We start from the raw sequence: 18,477 nt of genomic DNA on the forward strand, positions 1-18,477 counted from the left end.
ACTCTATTTACATTCTGAAGAAAAATTGATATGAAAAATTTATTTAGTAAAAAAACGAAAATTTACTCTTTAGCGTAATAAGCCTTTATTTTATTGAATACGAATCATATTATGCATTACAAAACTTTTATCGAAGAAGTTTCAAGTAAAAATATGCAACGTAAACACAGTGGCTACAAAAAATTACATTTTATGTTACTACAGTAGAGTACAGTACTGTTTTAAATACTTTTTTATCTCTGTCAATTTTAAAATCTCACTCAAATTTTATCAACTTAAGTATAGAAAACAAAAATATACGGAATCCTTAAAATACAAAACATACGAGTGCATGCTAGTTTAAAAAATTACATAACATATGAGTGAGTGTTTTTGTTTTTGTCTGTGTGTCTGTGTGTGTGTGTGTGTGTGTGTGTGTGTTAGTGTAATCTGAAGAAAGCTCTCTAAAATGTGATCATAAGAGTAATTAATTAAAGGAATGTAGCGTGTTTCTTGTTCCCATCTTTTAATCGTAAAAATATTTACTTTGAAATTGCAAAAGACATGTACATTTTAAATATGATTTATTTTTGTATGTGAGTGTAATTTGTCTTTTGACGAAGACAATGTATATATAAAATTACGTCTTAAAGACAAAAAATGTAATAGATGAATGAATCGAGAATAAGAATAAAGTTGTTATGTAGACTAAAAATTGAAAAATATCCCTTTGCCATATAGTATGTATCGTAGTGTGTGCGCTGTGTTTTTTTCTTGTGTCATGTCGTGAGAGTATATAGCGTAAAAAGAATTAATTTTATGTCTTCTTTTGTATTCTTTGACTTAAAAAATGCAAAGAATCGTTCAAGACAAAAATTATACTAAGTATACAAATAGAAGGCAGTATGAATCCGACAGAATCTTGACAATATTTACAAATAAGTTAAATTTGATTAATAAAAATTTGAATCCAGCGTAAGAGTAAGCAGCGATGACGAAGACAGCGTCGCCGCAAGGCATCTATCGTAAGCATTCACATACAACAAAAGGTCAATAATTAATGTAAAAAATGCTTCCCTTGTCTCATATACATATAATAGATTACTTTACTTTAACAATTAATAATAATTGTTCTAAAAAAATACAATGAAATCAAAAACAATGAAAATATAGATAATAATAATAATATAATAGATTACAGCTGTCATGATCTATTTACATATTGTCAAGTCGCATTACTGGAACAATAACTTTCCTTTAAAAATTTTGCCAAACACACACATTCCTATTTACAAAATCCCATACGTACATATAATATGTATATTTTATATATATATTTATATATACGCCCATCGGGCGTACACTATTTTTATTAAATATTCGGATAACTTTATAATCTTATTTACATATTGTCGTGTCGAGAATAGAGTAGATTATAATTCAAATATATTCGGTCGATGTACACGTGAAAAATGAAAAAACAACAATCGGAGTGCAGGGTCACTACAGTTTCTATTTTTTTAAAATGTATGTTTGCCATCCTAACATTTCCTACGTCAATTCCACTCTATCGTATTCTATAACGGAAAAAGCACATCCACTAGAATAAGAGGAGCGAATTTCATTTAGATAGTTCGTATATATGTATATAGAAATGTAGTCACTCAAGCATTCTTCACATTGAAAAAACAAAAAACCAGTAAAATCTAATGTCTGTTTTTTTATTATCACCTAAGCGGAATAGATATAAACATTTGGATCATTATTAAGACGGACGAGTCGGGCGAGACGGCGCAACAAAGTTCTACGGCGTCCCGTAAGCTCCGATTTTTTTATTTTTTTTTTAATAACCTTATATAGATTGGCTGGAATGGTACACAGTGGCGCTCTTCCACGGGTCTCCGTCTCCACATGAAACACTGTGTTGAAACAAACGAGGGTTCGGCACATCTCCTGCTGCTTATCTGCGCGTGGCTTTGGAGGAGGAGCGGGAGTGTGGCGTGTGGGGGGTATGGCTGCCCCCCGGCCGTTCCTAACTGGAGCACGACGCCAGAGGGGACACGGGAGACAGAGGTGAATCTCGCGGGCAACCCGATAAGGTCACCACTACTTTGCGTGAGCCCGCATGGTTACGGTGCTCGCACAACCACACACCCTGCCACGTGCCTAAATTTAACTTCCCTTCCGTTATCGGAATGCTTAATGATGAGCCCAGGAAACAAGCCTTCACGTGTGCTGGCTGCATTCAAAAAACACAAAAACGCATTACAATTATACACATTCATTTTACAACAATATTGAACACTATGTTTCAAGCAAGTGCTGTCCATACATAACTCCAACAACGATGAATTAACACTTTTAATAAATCAGACAAGACTTGCTCGATACATACGTATGTTATTTTAGCTTGATTCTCAAAAAAATGTTTGATTTTTTTTTTGTTGTCTAAGTAAAATATAAAAATAAAGCAATTTTTACAGTTGAAAAAGTCCACGAAACTTTCCAGCCGCTGCCAATACAAATGAATTTCTGAAGCAGATTCAACGAATTTAAACATACGTATAAAACGTAAACGCAGAGGCTAGAAAGTCGGTAAATCGCTATTGCAAAAGATGTTTGAAATTAGTTGATAAGTGCACATAAATAAAGAGTGCAGGATGCAAAACAGAATTTGATACAAGTATACCATAAAATTTAGTGGAGACACCCAATTTCCTGCTTCTTAGGAAGACTAAGTAAGGACTGAGTAATAATATATAACGCATTTATAATAAACCTACATATATAAAACAATTTCAGACAAGGTAAAGAAACGTTTTTAATCGTAGCCATAGTGACGTCTCTGAGTTGTTCATCGGTAGTGCCGAAAATGCAGTACTACGAATAACGCATCAGAAACGACTGTCTCGTGTTATAATAGTGATGATAATTTACAAACCATATCGTCTGGGCCTTCGCAAGAATGTCGATATGGTAGCCCTTCCGGTACAATTTTATTAAGCATCATTTCCATGTCGTCCCTAACGTTGGGGTCCCAACTTTCATTTAAAGCGAGACTGGCAGACGTATGCATGACTGAAACATGTTAGATAAATACATTAGTATAATGTTGTAAATACCAACCAACAAATTTGACATCTATATACATACATAAAACAAATTTACTTTAAAAAATCTCGGACAAATTAAATAATAACAATTCTTATTTTGATTTATCATCATCATCTACAGCCGCTCACCATCCACTGCTGGATGAAGGCCTCTCCAATACGCTTCCACTCGTCTCTGTTTTGCGCAACTCTCATCTATCTCACCCCATATATTTTCCTAATTCCGTCTACCCATCTTCCCTGCGGTCTTCCTTTTACCCTTTTGCATTCCCTCATGTACCATTCTAGCACTTTTTTCGTCCATGCTAATAGTCACGTGGCCTGCCCATTGCCATTTAAATCTCTTCACTCTATCCACTATATCCACTACTCTTGTCATACTTCTCAACCACGTATTCCGTTTCTTGTCTTTCCTCGTTATGCCAAACCCTTTTGCATTCTCTCGGGTACCATTCAAGCACTTCTTTTGTCCATTCTTCTAGCCATGTGGCCCGCTCATTGCCACCTCAGTCTCTTTACTATGTCCACTACCCTTGTCATACTTCTCACCCACGTATTCTGTTTCTTGTCTTTCCTCGTTATGCCAAACACACAGCGTTCTGTACTTCTTTGAGTACATTGAACTTTGTGTGGCATCTTGGTGTTCAATGTCCAAGTTTCGCATTCATAGATCATCACGCATTGATCGGAGATCTTTTTCTTCAATCAGAGTGGTAATTTTGATTTAAAAACAACATTCATTCGTCCAAATGCACTCTCTCCTAATTTCATATATCTCTTTATTTCTTCTTCTTTACTACCGAACATGTCAATTATTTGACCTAAATATAAATAATTATTTCCTACTTCTAATAGTTATTTATAACATGGATAAATTAAATATATACATTCGTTGAGAATTATTGGAGTATGAGTTTGGGAATTGTTAGTGAAAGAGAATATCATTTGATTCAGAATTCATTAAAACTGAGTGTTGAATTAATTGAATTATCATTTATGAACCGGCTTCCGAGGAAAGTTATCTACTAGTCCAATATGTTTAGAGCTATCCATATTCCAAAGCTACAGAGTTATACGTTCCGATATCACCATCTTGGCGATATTCCTAATGATCAACTTTTCTATATACAATTTATTTTAAGCAATAATGCACATATAATCGATAATAAAAAGAGGGTAAAATTACTCAAAAAGTAATTCTAGATCAATTATGTTTTAAATCAAATTGACCTAATAAATCTAATCAACACGATGTTGATTATGTACGAGTGCTAATTGTCAACGTTTTACAATCAACAATGCACTTTAATTATAACAAAACAGATCGACATTAAAATAATTTGCAAATCGAGCAAATTTAACCCACATTGAATACATGATATTTCAACTGTACTTATCTACACGCATAGATATGAATCTAATGTCACACGACCTTTTAAAAACATTTTGAAATATCTCCATTGACATTTTCCATACATGTGCATTGAAAAGTCAAGATAATTTGAAATCGGAATTTAGAATAAAATATCATCATTATCAATTTGAAACATTCACTCTTTTCCATTTTGATCTACATTTATTAAAACAATTAAGAGTTTTATATTAAAAATGATAATATGAAATTTGGTTTCATTGATAGATTTTGATAATATTTAATATTTTAATCACAATTCCGTTATATTCGACTCTTTTCAAATGATAATACATTTTGTTCAATATATGAATCAGAATGTAGGTTAATCGGGTAGGAGGATGTTAAGACATGAAAAATTAACAAAATGAGTCAGGAGTTAAGGAGAAAATGTTATCAAAGCTTCCATTGATTATATTGACAAACGAGAGCAGGCGATTACTATTGACATCATTCGAAATTCAGTTATTTATAATCAGTTCTTTTAATTTCTAATCATTTAGCTTCTTTGCTAAGCCAGTTAATTGCAAACGTAGGTAGCGAGAGGAATAGAAATTTGAAATTATGAAAATCACATATTTTCGCGCCGATTTTTCGCGCTTAATACAATAACAATTAGTTTAGAACAGTGGTTCTTAACCTGGGTTCGATCGAACCCTATGGGTTCGGTGAGTCAGTCTCAAGGGTTCGGCAGAAGTCAAGACACAAACCCGAATCATATGATTCGGGTGCCAATTAAGAAGGGTTCGGTGAATGCGCATATGAAACTGGTGGGGTTCAGTACCTCCAACAAGGTTAAGAACCACCGGTTTAGAAATAACGAGTTATAACTTTGATATTTGAAATATGTTTAAATAAAAGTTTAAACAAACTATTATTGGCATGTTAACGAAAAGACTTTAGAAACCAAATGGTACTGTTATTGGACTTCGAATTCCGTATAAGATTGATAACACCGAATATTAACTGGTAACGTTTTCAAATGAGCAACGAAAAATAATGGAGCGATGCACTTTTTCCAGCATCTAGAAAGCCAATATCGTAATTTGCACAAAATTTGACATTGACATAGATGGTATGAGAATAGTAGTTGAATTTGGAGAGGAGACATTCGAAGGGGGAGTGACAGTCGAGAAGGGGAAGGGAACGTTTGTCGGGAGCGAGGTTAGGTTAGATAACTGGGTGAGGGGCGCGTGGGAGAATGGAAGGGGCTCACTCTGAATGTGACAGAGGCCGACGGAGAAGTGCGCCAGCTCGGGAATCTGCTTGAGGATCTCCTCGGTGACGAGATGCACGCCCCGATGTTGCGGACGAAGGTTGAGCTTCCGCTGGAACCAGGCGGAGCCGATCTGGATGCCGCGGTTCGACGCCATGGCGGGGAGGGCCAAGATTCACCAGCTCGTCACGACGCCCTTCGCCAAGGCATCTTCTCGACCGCTCCTCCGACCCGCCCTCGTCCTCACCCTCACCGTCGCTGTCAACGCCAACGTCAACGTCAACGTCAACGTCACTCTCACCCGCCTCGTCGTTCTCGTTCTCGTTCTCGTTCTCGCTCTCGCTCTCGCACTCTTCCACGCCCTCGTCCTCACGACTCGTCACCGACCACTGGGCGAGACTCTGTTCCGCGACTCGAGGGTCGGCAGACACGACACCGAAAGTCGAGAGCCGGGAGTCGGAGCCGGAGTCGGAGTCGGAGTCGGAGTCGGAGCCCCGCACCCGCACCCGCACCCGCACCCGCCGCACCTCACGCCGCAACCCACGCGCGCACCACCGCACCGCTCCTCTCGCTCTCCCACCCACTCACCCCACCACCCGCCACCCACTACCACCCCCTGCAGCCCCTACACCCCACACCCACCGCCCCCGCATCCACCCTCCGCCGCATTGAGCTTATATCGCATTCCACTCTTCTTCGATTATCTTTTCGGTTCAATTCCACACTGCTATTTTCAAATGTGCCGCGTCGATAGCGGGAGATTCGAAATTACTTCGCGCGATTTTATTTACCATCGCTTAATTCGAAATTCGAACCTCTCTTCGGCCAAATGTCTGCAGTCGCAGTGACACGCTTGACAACCTAACGGTGAATTTTTCGTTGCTCGTTATCATAGAAGTAGAATCATAGATATATAATCGGTCTCCGTGACGAGACAGAATGTTAAATTACAGAAAACACTGTAGGCATATAGTACAACTGAAATGATCTCATCAGGTCACTGCGACACATATCCAGGAAAGTCATTAACGCATGGCACACGCTCGCCTCGTCAAAAGGTCGACACGTGTTTCTATACACGTGTCTTGGAAACAAAGGAAGAACTCACTGAACCCATAAAAACCACGAACTACGTCCAGGCGTATGAACCCATAAAACCACGCTCGCGAGTACCAAGAACAAAAGATGTGCACACGACACACTTCAACCCAAAACGTTTATAAAGCAACGCAGCAACCTCCACCGGCAGAGTGAGCCTCTAGAGTTCAACTAGATCACATCTCCGAAGAAACCTCTTCGTACATACAATAACCATTGTACCAATTGAACGCAAATAAACGATCCTCTTTCAAACTACACAAAACGTGTTTCGTTAGACCGGGATACGGTCAACATACCTTCCCTGTCTTACACTGGTGACCCCCTCACCTGTCTTGCACTGATGACCGCCGACTACTAAATCGGCGATCTTACAACACAAATATCGGAAGACAAAGATTGAAAATCGAAAGATCAAAAAAAAAGGGTGCATGGTAAACGATACATACTCACTTAATTTGCGCGAGCAGGGTACAACAGGCACAAGAGAAACTGGCTTTTCCTCTTGTTCATGTTGTACCCTGCTCGTGCAAATTAAGTGAGTATGTACCGTTTACCATGCACCAATTTTTTATCTTTCGACTTAAGATCTTTCGATTTTCGATCTTTGCCTTCCGATATTTGCGTTTTCTGTAATTTAACATTCTGGCTCGTCACGGAGACCGATAATACAAAGATGGGCCCTGACGCCTAATTTTGGTCGGAGATCTTGTCGTCACTAACTGAGGGGTGCGGGGGGTTTAACTAGCGGGGAAGTTGGGAAAAAAAAGGTCGACGCAGCGGTCGTCGTTTTTTTCACCACTTCCCCGCTAGTTAAACCCCCCGCACTCCTCGATTAGTGACGACAAGATCTCCGCAATATCTATGCAATCGACCTTTCCTACTTAGAAGCTAACTAGCTACTGTGAGTTGGACCATGCACTACTTTGTTTGTGCATGGTCCAACAGGGTGACTGGCTTAGAGCGTAAAGGCGCATCTATGGTTATTCTATATCTATGAGTAGAATGCATAGAATGGTCATTGTTAACAAAAGTATCGTCTAAAAGCAAGCCATCAAAGAGAGAGACAGAAAGTCAGAAAAGAGACAAGAGAGAGAGAGAGAGACGAAGTTTAGCAAACAATGAACAAACTCTTTTTTTAGCAACATTTTTGGAGGCTAAGAGCGATTCTATGCATTCTACTTCTATGCTCGTTATGCATGTGCGAGTATATTCGAAACGGTGACCGGAAAAATGCACTCTCGAGACATCCAAACTTTCAGAGATGCTCAAGGAGAATTAACGCAATAGAATTCCACCAAAAGGGTGTCAAGGGGTTTTCCGGGAACCATTCGAAACTTGGGAGCCCCCAACTAGTGAAAACTAATTGCAAATTGAATAAATAACAGAATAAAGTACCATAACAAGTTTTATTTTAATTTTGAAATATATGAAAATGAAGTTTAAAATTTTACATATTTTGGGGTTTCGGAAGCCAGTGCTTGTGTCGGTAATTGATACTGTTAGTAATATTGACTGTGTTGAAGGCCCCAATGGATTATTTCGCACATTACGACAGTGGATGCCACGAAAATCACGAATTCTCGTTAGTAAGATAGTTCGCGTGCATACAGGTCGGTTAATGAGAGTTGGCGCGCTCACGTACTCACACAGAAGCGCGCGAAAGGGACAGAGCGTCTTTTTATTATTGAATGCAGTGTAACAGTATGACGGTAAACGAGTTACATCCCAAATGTGAATCGCTACCAGGATTACCGCCGCTACGAAAATCGCTCGCGCGGTACTGTCGCACAAAAATTTGTCGCTCAGGAAAACTGCCCAAATATTGCTCAACAAATGCTTTTTTATACGAGATTTGGGCAATGAACAATGTTTGATGGGCAATGAGGCAATTTTTGAGCAATGATTTGGGCAATGAACAATTTTTGAACAATGTTTGGGTAATAACTCTCGATTGATGGAATTTTCAGGTGCGAGATTTTCCGTAATCGAGATTTTAGCGATGTGTAAAAATCACCAAGCCACCTGTGCCTGTACGATAATGCATCGCTGCTTACCGAGGGCAAACAAATTTTGCGGACAGTTTCTCAAGTAGTAATTATCCCGTACCAGATTATTCCTAACGGGAGAATATTTTTATAAATATTGAATATTTAATGTGAATTGTCAAATTTGGATGTTTGTGACCTCTGTATTACCAATTTATTTCATTTAATTGTCGAACAGTTAATCGAAAATTGGTTACCCCCCCCCCATTTATGGTGAGTTCAAATGTGCATCATCATCATCATCATCATTTACAGACAGGGCCGCGCCTACCATATGTACAAGTGTGTGCAACACACACAGGCGGCCTAAAAAAATTATATTCCTTTAAAACTACGAAACAAGACATTGTAAATGCAGTTAGGTTGTCTTTTTGTATTCTTTTGAATTAGTGTTGCAAGTTACAACTTTTAACACATCCCTTCTTTAATTTGTGGAAATAACGGGATAACAAGTATAGCTTCGATCCGCATAGAGCTAGGTATTTTATGTTCTATTATCTTTGCGACTACTAGATTTATTTCTTCAAGTGTTGGTTGAGTTTTGGTTGGTCATCGAATGAACAATGTCCTAGAAGTGGGATTGGAAGTAAAAATACTACATTTTCATGAATGAACTTGAAAACGTTCAGAACTAAACGTTTTGGTTTTTTGTGTTGTAGGCGGGTTTGATTTTTTGTGTTGACAGCGCTGTTGAATGCTGTGAAGGCTGCGTAGATCACGTCGGGGTCACCAATATAGGGGACTGTGTTGGCTGCGCTGTGGGCTGATGTGAAGGCTGCGTAGTTCAGATCACGTCGGGGTCACCAATGTAGGCGGGGTAGGAAGTGTTGACAGCGCTGTTGAATGCTGTGAAGGCTGCGTAGATCACGTCGGGGTCACCAATGTAGGGGACTGTGTTGGCTGCGCTGTGGGCTGCTGTGACGGCTGCGTAGTTCAGATCACGTCGGGGTCACCAATGTAGGCGGGGTAGGTATGTGCTCGAATGTTTGGCGTCGTTCCACTCGATTTAGTTTAATGAATGCAGGTGTTCTTTGACTTGATGTCGTTCTGATTGGTTTGTTGGGGTGGAATATGCTCGAATGTTTGGCGTCGTTCCACTCGATTTAACTTAATGGATGCAGGTGTTCTTCGACTTGAGATGACGTCAATGGTTGAGCGTGAGAAATGTATTCTCCGTCGCACTAGATGTTTCGATGGCGATGACGAGATTCCTACAGTGTTTTTCAGGTTAATTTTTATTGTAATTAAATTTTTCCACACTATATTTATCACAAGGTAAGATTTTTGTACTGCTCTCATGCACTTCATTTTTTTACTAACCTCCTTTACGTTTTTTATTAATATGATTTATACAAATGCTGATAAAATTAAAGAGAGGCCAATTTAAGTTTGCACACAGGCGACCTGTTCACAGCTGGATGATTTTGGATCCATTACTGGCGTCTTCCTTTTTGCACAACTCTCATCCCACATATTTTCCTAATTTTGTCTTCTTTGCGGTCTTCCTTTTACCCTTTTACATGATTTCGAGTGCCATTCTAATAATAATAATATTTCGTTTGTCCACCTCTCGTCCATTATTTTGGCTACGTGACCCACCCATTTCCATTTCAATCTCTTCCCTCTCTCCCCTATATCCACTACCATATTTGCAAAAATGATAATCATGCTTATCAATTCTCATTCTACTACTATTTTTGAATTATCTAAGATATTACTATAAAATTAAGATATACTATTTTTAAATTATGTTATCTTAGACTTCTAAAACTTCAATCAACATGGAATATACAGTAATTAAAACCGCGCTGAAATTGTACGTAAACTTATGTCCAGCCCACGTATGTATGTACATATAAAAGAACCACCGTCTTACTTATAATAATAAATACATACATATTTGCGAAAATATAAATCAAATTGTGCCTATTAATAAATTATATCTAAAATCGCGATTTAAAATGAATTACTATCACAATATGTAAAATTTGACCTAAGAAGTGTAGCCACATTTAACAGAATAAGTCAATTTCAAATACTTCGATCTAATTTGATTTTTCATGATACATATTAAATTCATAGAAATCAAACATATGTACCTCAAAAAATTAAATAATAATTTGCACAACTATCACCACGATCTTTTCAATTTTAATAACCAACAAAAATATAATAGGGGTTGTAATTAAGAATGTGGCCTCGTAAGGGTGCGGTCGCGCCACTCCTTAAATTCCAGTCATTGGCATTCTTTCATGCCTGCGGAAGTGGTATTGGATCCTTTCACCTCTTTTTAAAATCGAAAGTGTATAAGAAGAAAATAATGAATCAGATTGAAGGGCCAGAGCTTAGTTGGCTGGAGCAAAAGGTTCTGGGAGACCTTAAAGTGTGGCAAATTACTTTCCTTACGTTTGGTGCATTTATGACTCTCAGTATGATGCCTATTTATTTATAAATATATACTTACTCTTTATTATTTCCATTTTGTATATTATTTATTACTGTTGCTGTAGCTATAGCACTTTGTTGCTGCATAAAGTTCAGAGTACCTAGAACCAAACAGCAAATCGAGGCAAATTACCAACGCAGATTAATTACGCAAAAATTTCGCCAGCAATTAGAAAAAATTCAAAATTCACAAATGGATTGCATCGATTTAAAAACAGGTAGCAGAACAATTGATGTACGTATGTCTTGTTTTATATAAATTTTTTTAAACTTAAATTACCCTTCAGCTTTGGAGATAATCAGAGCTAATCTGAAATCTGATTTAGAAATCGAAAAAGACCCACAGCAGAGCGTTTCACTGATGAGCTCCATAGTTTCTCCAGTTCAAAGTATCAGTTGAACCTTTCTCTTTATTTTTCAATGCTAAAAGGCCGATATTTCACATAATAATTCTTAATACTATTCTGCAGGTCTGGACGAAGCATCATTAAAATCTTCCCACATTATGCATAACAAACAACAAGCCGAACCACAACTAGAAGGAAACACCGGGATGAAAAAACTAAGCAGCAAATTCAGCGCCCTAGTTAGCACATTCAAACAGAGAGCGAGCGAAAAAAATGATATCATGTATTGAATAATATTATCATTCATTTTCCATTTATAATGGCACTTGCATACCTAAAGAAAAAACTTTAGGTACACATTTTGTATGCAGTTCAGCTTATGCACGTGCAATGACTTAAAATGACAGATATTAGTAGTTTGAAATATTTATTAAATATTTAAAAATCATTATAATTATAAAATAATCGTATTAAGAATCACGAATAGTGGAAAATATATATCAATAAAACAAATATATATTTAAAAAAAGTTTTCTTTTCATAATAACAATATTATAAAATAAGAAGTACATTTTTTCATACATGTGACAACCGTGAACACAGCATAATTGTAACATTCGCCTCTTCGGATCCCTCGATACCGAGTTCAGATCAATTTGCGCCCGTCATCGGCGACTATGAACTCGGCGAATGTCAAACAATGCAATTTTTAAATTTAAATAATTGCACCTGTATTTAGTATGTACATGTAAAACTTGATGAAAGCAATGGGTATATTTTGATAAATGCAACATGTTGCAAGAACAACTGCTATGCGACGCAGTCGAAACATTGCATTATATTGCCAATTACATTTACCAAATTTCAAATGCATTTTTATATAATATAATTATATTTCACATTAGACGCTATTTTTTTTTTTGATAAAACTTTTTTAATTAAGCCATATATATTCAATGTTAATACATAATAAAGTTTCACATATAAAAAATATTAGCAATTGATAAAAAAAAAAGTATTACGTTAATACAAATTATAATGACTATATTTGATCAATCATTTTCATACATTCAAATTAGGTAAATTCAAATGTCTTATGTTAAATAATAATAAAAAATATATGTGTATTTATTATTATTGCCTATGCAGTAAAGCATAATATGAAATCCCATAACTGATGCTTGGAATGAAATTTAAATACATATTGTACAATATATTATTTCAGCACATACGCACGGACTGGACGTCAATGAAAACAGTTTGAATTTTATAATAATAATTGTCATGTCCGATTAACAAGCAAGGAGAATTTACCCGAGAAGCAAATTACAATATATAGGAAAAGCACACATCTGTGTGTATACAAACAATATATAATATAATATAACGAACACACGCCAATTTGATTAGGTCCCACAGTTAAATTACGAATGCAAACCATAGCTCTGTTCGCTTCATATTGTCTAATGTGATGGCAAATAATTGACATTATTATTACACATACACGCATATATTAACATATCATATAGATATTAAATGCATTCTCAACACAAGCCGAGGATAATTAAATTGTTTATGGAGTAATATTATTTGCTCATTTTAACGAAATAAATATGTATGTACATACAGTATATTTGTATAACTCTTTTGTTTCATTTTTTTCTACACTGTCCTTCATTAGATTACATTTTTATTTTTCATACACATTTTTATCTAAATATTTTAATATACATATGTATAGTGAATATACTGGGAAAAGAAAATTGTAAATATTAATAATACAATAATAATATAAGATTTAACCAGCTTGTAAAAAAAAAAAAACAATACGCAATGAACACAAGAACGTTTACAAAAATAAGAATTCAAAACAGGATAGTAATTACATATTCACAAGATATTTTCAATACTCTACACTTTTTCACATATCATCAGCGCTACGTTTCTCGATATAGTTTTATATAATTTTATTATGAAAAAATTCTCGTTTAAATGACTGGTAGTAGAGCGACAATAATAATTTGTCATATATTAAGATAAATTTGAGCATCTTCCAACATCTTAAAACATTTTATACACAGTAATAAACAGTTACACTATTAGATTTAAGAGCTCTACATTTTTTTCAAAGAGTGACATTTCGCCACTTGACTAAAGATATCAAAACCCCGACGGAAGGATCGAAGCCAGAAACAATCACGGTTCTAAATGTTTTGTACATAATTTTTGACTGGCTATCTAAATACAAATACTCTTTAGTCTTTCCTCACAAAAGTTTTGCCACTGAAAAATGTATAAATCATTATTATAATATTATATTATAATTTAATTCCAAATATAATTGAAATAAAATAGAATACATACGTAATTGTCTTCTTTTCTACATTCTTGGGTTCCGGCCGCGCTCTGTTGAGGACTTTCAAAAAGTCTTGCGTTTTGGCTCTCATTCTCGAATGTATATATGCTTTTGAGCATTTAATATGATAATGAAGATAATCTCGGAACATGTGTAAAAGATCAATCGTGTTATCTCGGGAATCCGAACAAGTGTGCCGAGGAAAGAGTACTGAAAAGAACACAAAATCGTTCATAATGTGTGCAACAAATAATATAGCGTCCTATTAAATGATAGAAGGTGAAAGCACATACCGAATGTAACATAACCGATATTGTCTCCGACTCTGGCATCAGTATTGAGAAGTTCCAATGGAGGCTCCTTGTGGGAAAATAAGACCTGGAAAACAAACGTGTCATATAAGAATACAAATTTGATTATAAAAATTTACGCAAACGTTTAAATGCCAAACCTGAGGTGCCGTATGAGACGCCCGTCTTCCTTCCTTGAGTTCTTGCATAAATACTTTTCCGATGACTACATCATCTTCATGTTTGAAAATTGTTGAAAATACGACAGTCACTCTATCGCTCTGAGCTTCAATATATCTACAAAAAAAATTTACATAATTTGAGATTTTCCCACACGATTACTACACTAAGTAGTTCCTTAGATATATTAGAAACCATACAAAGTTTCGTCTTGTCTATAGTTGATGACGGCTCTTTTATTTCCTAACTGGCCTTCCTCTTGGAATTTAAAATATCTTTCGAAAACCGAAGCGAAACAGTGACGTTTCAATAGGCCGACTCTTTTGACAATATCTTCCCAGTCATCAGGTACATTTTCTAAATCCAATAATACTGACACGTTATAACCTGAAACGCAAAAGGCAATAGGGAAATTTCATTGAAAGGAATATGTCTACAAATATATATATATATATATATATATATATATATATATATATATATATATATATATATATATATATATATATATATATATATATATATATACATATATATATATATATATATATATATATATATATATATATATATATATATATATATATATATATATATATACAACGAATACGATCATACCAGTTTCTGGTTCCGTGAGCAGGGGTCCGTACACCCTTTTTAAAAGTTCATCGGCTCCATGTTCTAATAATTGCTTGTAAAATTTAAGCGATATACTAACCTGCAACATAAGAGAGAATCAAATTTGTATATATTTAAAGTCAATATCAAATCTATCCGCTACACTATTACCAAAACACATATCTTCAGATACAATATAATCCCAACAAACCCAACATTTTCGAAACAGTCATATTATTGGCATCAAAATTTTGTTTTTTTTTTTTCAACATTATTGGATGTAATAAAAAAATTAGATGAAACAGACTTTAACTATATTATGCTATACATTAAAATTTTTACTTCTTTGTTCACTTCAACTCATGAATATGAATGGAGGAAAGAGTGAACATTCTAGCTTGCAATGATGCCTTTAGTAAAAATCTAATTAGTATCATACAGAATCAGAGTAGTAATTGTACAGTACTCATTACTTTTATTAGCTCCAGCAACTTACAAAGAAAGCAATTATTTCTGCTTCATCTCATCATGCTATTTTTTTTTTTTAACGGAATAAAATAAAACTTTTGATAATTAAATAAATTAAAACATCGAAGCGTTTGTTTGCTACATTGGTCTCTTTGAAAGTGAGTAATAAAGAATATGATACGATGATTAATCGCATGAGAGATAAGATTAAACACTCACCCTAACTTTGGTTTTATCACCGTTTAAATTTGAAATGTGAAAGAGTACTCCGTCGAAGTCGGCGACCGTCACGTCTGTGGTTTCCGGTTTTAAGCTGAAACACAAACGAGAGCGATAAGCGGGATGTGCATACAAATGTGAATTCGCGTTATCGCGTCGAATTGCACAAATGGTTTGCATAGGACGAATTCCGTCGTGACGTGATGCGTGATGCGTGATGTGTGACGTGTGACGTGTGACGTGAAGTGACGATGGAGTATGAGGTGAGAAGTAGCAGTAGGAGAGGTGGGCGGGGCAGGCGAACTGTCAAAATCTCACCGAGCGATCGCGTTCCGGTATTTGACGGCCAGCGTCTCCTCGACGATGCGGTTGTGGATTTCTAGCAGAATCATCTCGAGTCAAACGGTTGCGAGTGGCGAATTGAATCGAAGACTCGAAGGTTGTGCTGACGAGAAGCGAGTGGTGGCGAGCGGCGATCGTCAATCGGCGATCTGCGATTCGCGATTGGCGATTGACGGGGCGGCGGCCGACACAGTCACCGGCTGCAGCCGCGACCGCACTGCATGCCGCCGTCCAAGCAATGCGCATACCGACCATGCCGTGTGCCCTCTTTTCGTACTTGCCACCTCGATTATGCGAAATATGTCAACGGAAAAGCCACTCATTTGCCTGAAAATTCAAGACAATTTTTTTCATTTCGAGTCTTTAATTGAACATTAATGCTAAAAATTTATTTCGTAAATAATTTCCAGTGAATCACCGACGTGCATTTCATAAGCCAGCAGCATAGCTCGGTTGTTAAGCTTCTGCTTAGCGTCGTGAGGTGCCGGGTTCGATCCCAGGGCCGGGTCTCGAGTGAAAATGAATTTTTCAGAGTATGCTGCTGGTTAGACCTGGATTTGTAGCTCCAGGTTTCCTATCAGAGTTTGCCAATTTTCTCTGTTTTCATTGTTGTAACGGTTCCCGGTAAAAATTGGCCAAAATCCTTCCTATATATGTATACAATATGTCACCAATAATTTGTGTTTGATTAATGTGCAATAAATAAGTTTGTGTACGATTTGATAGATGTCTCATTGATTTGCTAGTTTTTCAGTGTCTCGTAATTCAGTTACTTATATAATAAATAAAAAATGCTGCAATATTTGTAATTGGCCAGGAAGGCGCATTGGGGTTTCCTGTAATGCCTTCCTGGTATGTGTTGTCATAAAAAAATGCCAAATGTCCAAATGAAACTGAATAATGAAATGTTGCGTAATAATTTGAACTGTTGGCAGCACTGATTGACAGCTACTTCGTTTTCCTTTCCAGGCTCCGTTTAGATATGCTTCATTTGCATTTGTTTCGTTAGTTCTAAAGCAGTGGTTCTTAGCCTTGTTGGAGGTACTGACCCCCACCAGTTTCATATACGCCTTCACCGAACCCTTCTTAATTGGCACCCGAATCATATGAGTCGGGTGTGTGTCTTGACCTCCGCCGAATCCCTGAGACTGATTCACCGAACTCCTGGGGTTCGATCGAACCAGGTTAAGAACCACTTTAACTAGAACTCGAGAATAATAAAACTTTTCTAACTGATGTTTCCAATGATAAATGGGTTACATCCCAAATGTGAATCGCTACCAGGATAACCGCCGCTATACAAAAATTGCGCGCGCGGAACTCCTGTCGCACAGGAAAATTGTCGTACGGAAAACTGCCTAAATATTGCTCAGCATATGGTTTTTTACGAGATTTTTATTGCTATCAAATTTACAATGACGTTACGGACTCGTATGTCCCTATCTACATACGAAGTTCATGTGTCTAGTCGATAATAATAAAAATCTCGTAAAAAACCATATGCTGAGCAATATTTAGGCAGTTTTCTGTACGGCAATTTTCCTTTGCGACAGGAGATCCGCACGCGCGATTTTCGTAGTGGGGATTATCCTGGTAGCGATTCAAATTTGGGATGTAATCACCGAACCGTTTTCAATATTTTGACGAACCTAAGAAATAAGCTGAAATCTTGATAGGATGTGGAATTTTTTGGCTTTCGGTTCATCAACACTTAAAAAATTAGATAATGCAATATCTCAAAAAAAATTTTGACGAAGTAACATTCATTCATAAATTTTTTCTTCATTTTTAAATTAAATTACAATGATTATTCTAATAATGGATTGTTTTTTGGTTACATAGGTCGATATAACATTTCCTAAATTACTAAGCTAAAACATTTTGCGATTTAAGTCTTAAGAAGTTCGTTGACACGAGTATTACGTCTAAAATTGTACATTCTGGTAATAAATACATTTTTTAAAAATCTCTTATATATTTTTTTTAGTGCTGTCTAAAAAATAAATTAATATAAACATATTTTGTGATTGGCCTTTACGCGGACTCGACAGATTTGGCAACCCTAGTTTGAGTCAAATGGCTCGGCCCGGGTGAGATGGTTCTTGCCAATTTTGAAAATCGGTGAGCTGTTTGTTGACTTACTGGAGCGTAAGAAAAGTTTAGAAATCAGGTGACATTACAAATTTAATATTAACAATAATAAAAGTTAATAATTTATTTTAAAATAAAAAAAAAACAAATAATCTCAAGAGTCAAATTAAATTATTTTTAAAAAAACTTTCGCCAGCGATTTTTTCTGCTTATGATAATAAATTTTTTTCAAAATCTAAAATTTTTATTGGAGTAG

The 18,477-nt window shown here is 36.2% G+C and overlaps 2 protein-coding genes across 3 annotated transcripts; both read right to left on the bottom strand.

Annotated features, from left to right (window-relative positions):
- Window positions 1-1,675: 1,675 nt before the first annotated feature.
- LOC143918356 (UPF0047 protein YjbQ) lies at window positions 1,676-7,070 on the bottom strand. The gene is made up of 3 exons (XM_077440214.1): window positions 5,720-7,070; window positions 2,921-3,057; window positions 1,676-2,218 (listed from the first exon to the last, which is right to left on the bottom strand). Exons 1-3 carry the CDS (start codon window positions 5,874-5,876, stop codon window positions 2,012-2,014), a joined length of 501 nt encoding a protein of 166 aa, XP_077296340.1. The 5' UTR covers window positions 5,877-7,070; the 3' UTR covers window positions 1,676-2,011.
- A 5,102-nt stretch (window positions 7,071-12,172) lies between these two features.
- On the bottom strand, window positions 12,173-16,376 carry Arpc2 (Actin-related protein 2/3 complex, subunit 2). 2 transcript variants are annotated; one of them, XM_077439102.1, is made up of 8 exons: window positions 16,107-16,376; window positions 15,789-15,882; window positions 15,102-15,201; window positions 14,684-14,870; window positions 14,465-14,600; window positions 14,307-14,391; window positions 14,022-14,223; window positions 12,173-13,940 (listed from the first exon to the last, which is right to left on the bottom strand). In XM_077439102.1, the coding sequence occupies exons 1-8, from the start codon at window positions 16,178-16,180 to the stop codon at window positions 13,913-13,915; spliced, it is 906 nt and encodes a 301-aa protein (XP_077295228.1). In that variant the 5' UTR covers window positions 16,181-16,376; the 3' UTR covers window positions 12,173-13,912. The 2 variants fall into 2 exon arrangements, with proteins under 2 accessions (XP_077295228.1, XP_077295227.1); XM_077439101.1 differs by lacking the exon at window positions 16,107-16,376 and having other exon boundaries at window positions 12,580-13,940; window positions 15,789-16,019.
- Between the last annotated feature and the right edge of the window lie 2,101 nt (window positions 16,377-18,477).

The sequence above is a fragment of the Arctopsyche grandis genome, chromosome 10, assembly GCF_051622035.1.
Source record: "Arctopsyche grandis isolate Sample6627 chromosome 10, ASM5162203v2, whole genome shotgun sequence".
Classification (NCBI taxonomy): domain Eukaryota; kingdom Metazoa; phylum Arthropoda; class Insecta; order Trichoptera; family Hydropsychidae; genus Arctopsyche; species Arctopsyche grandis.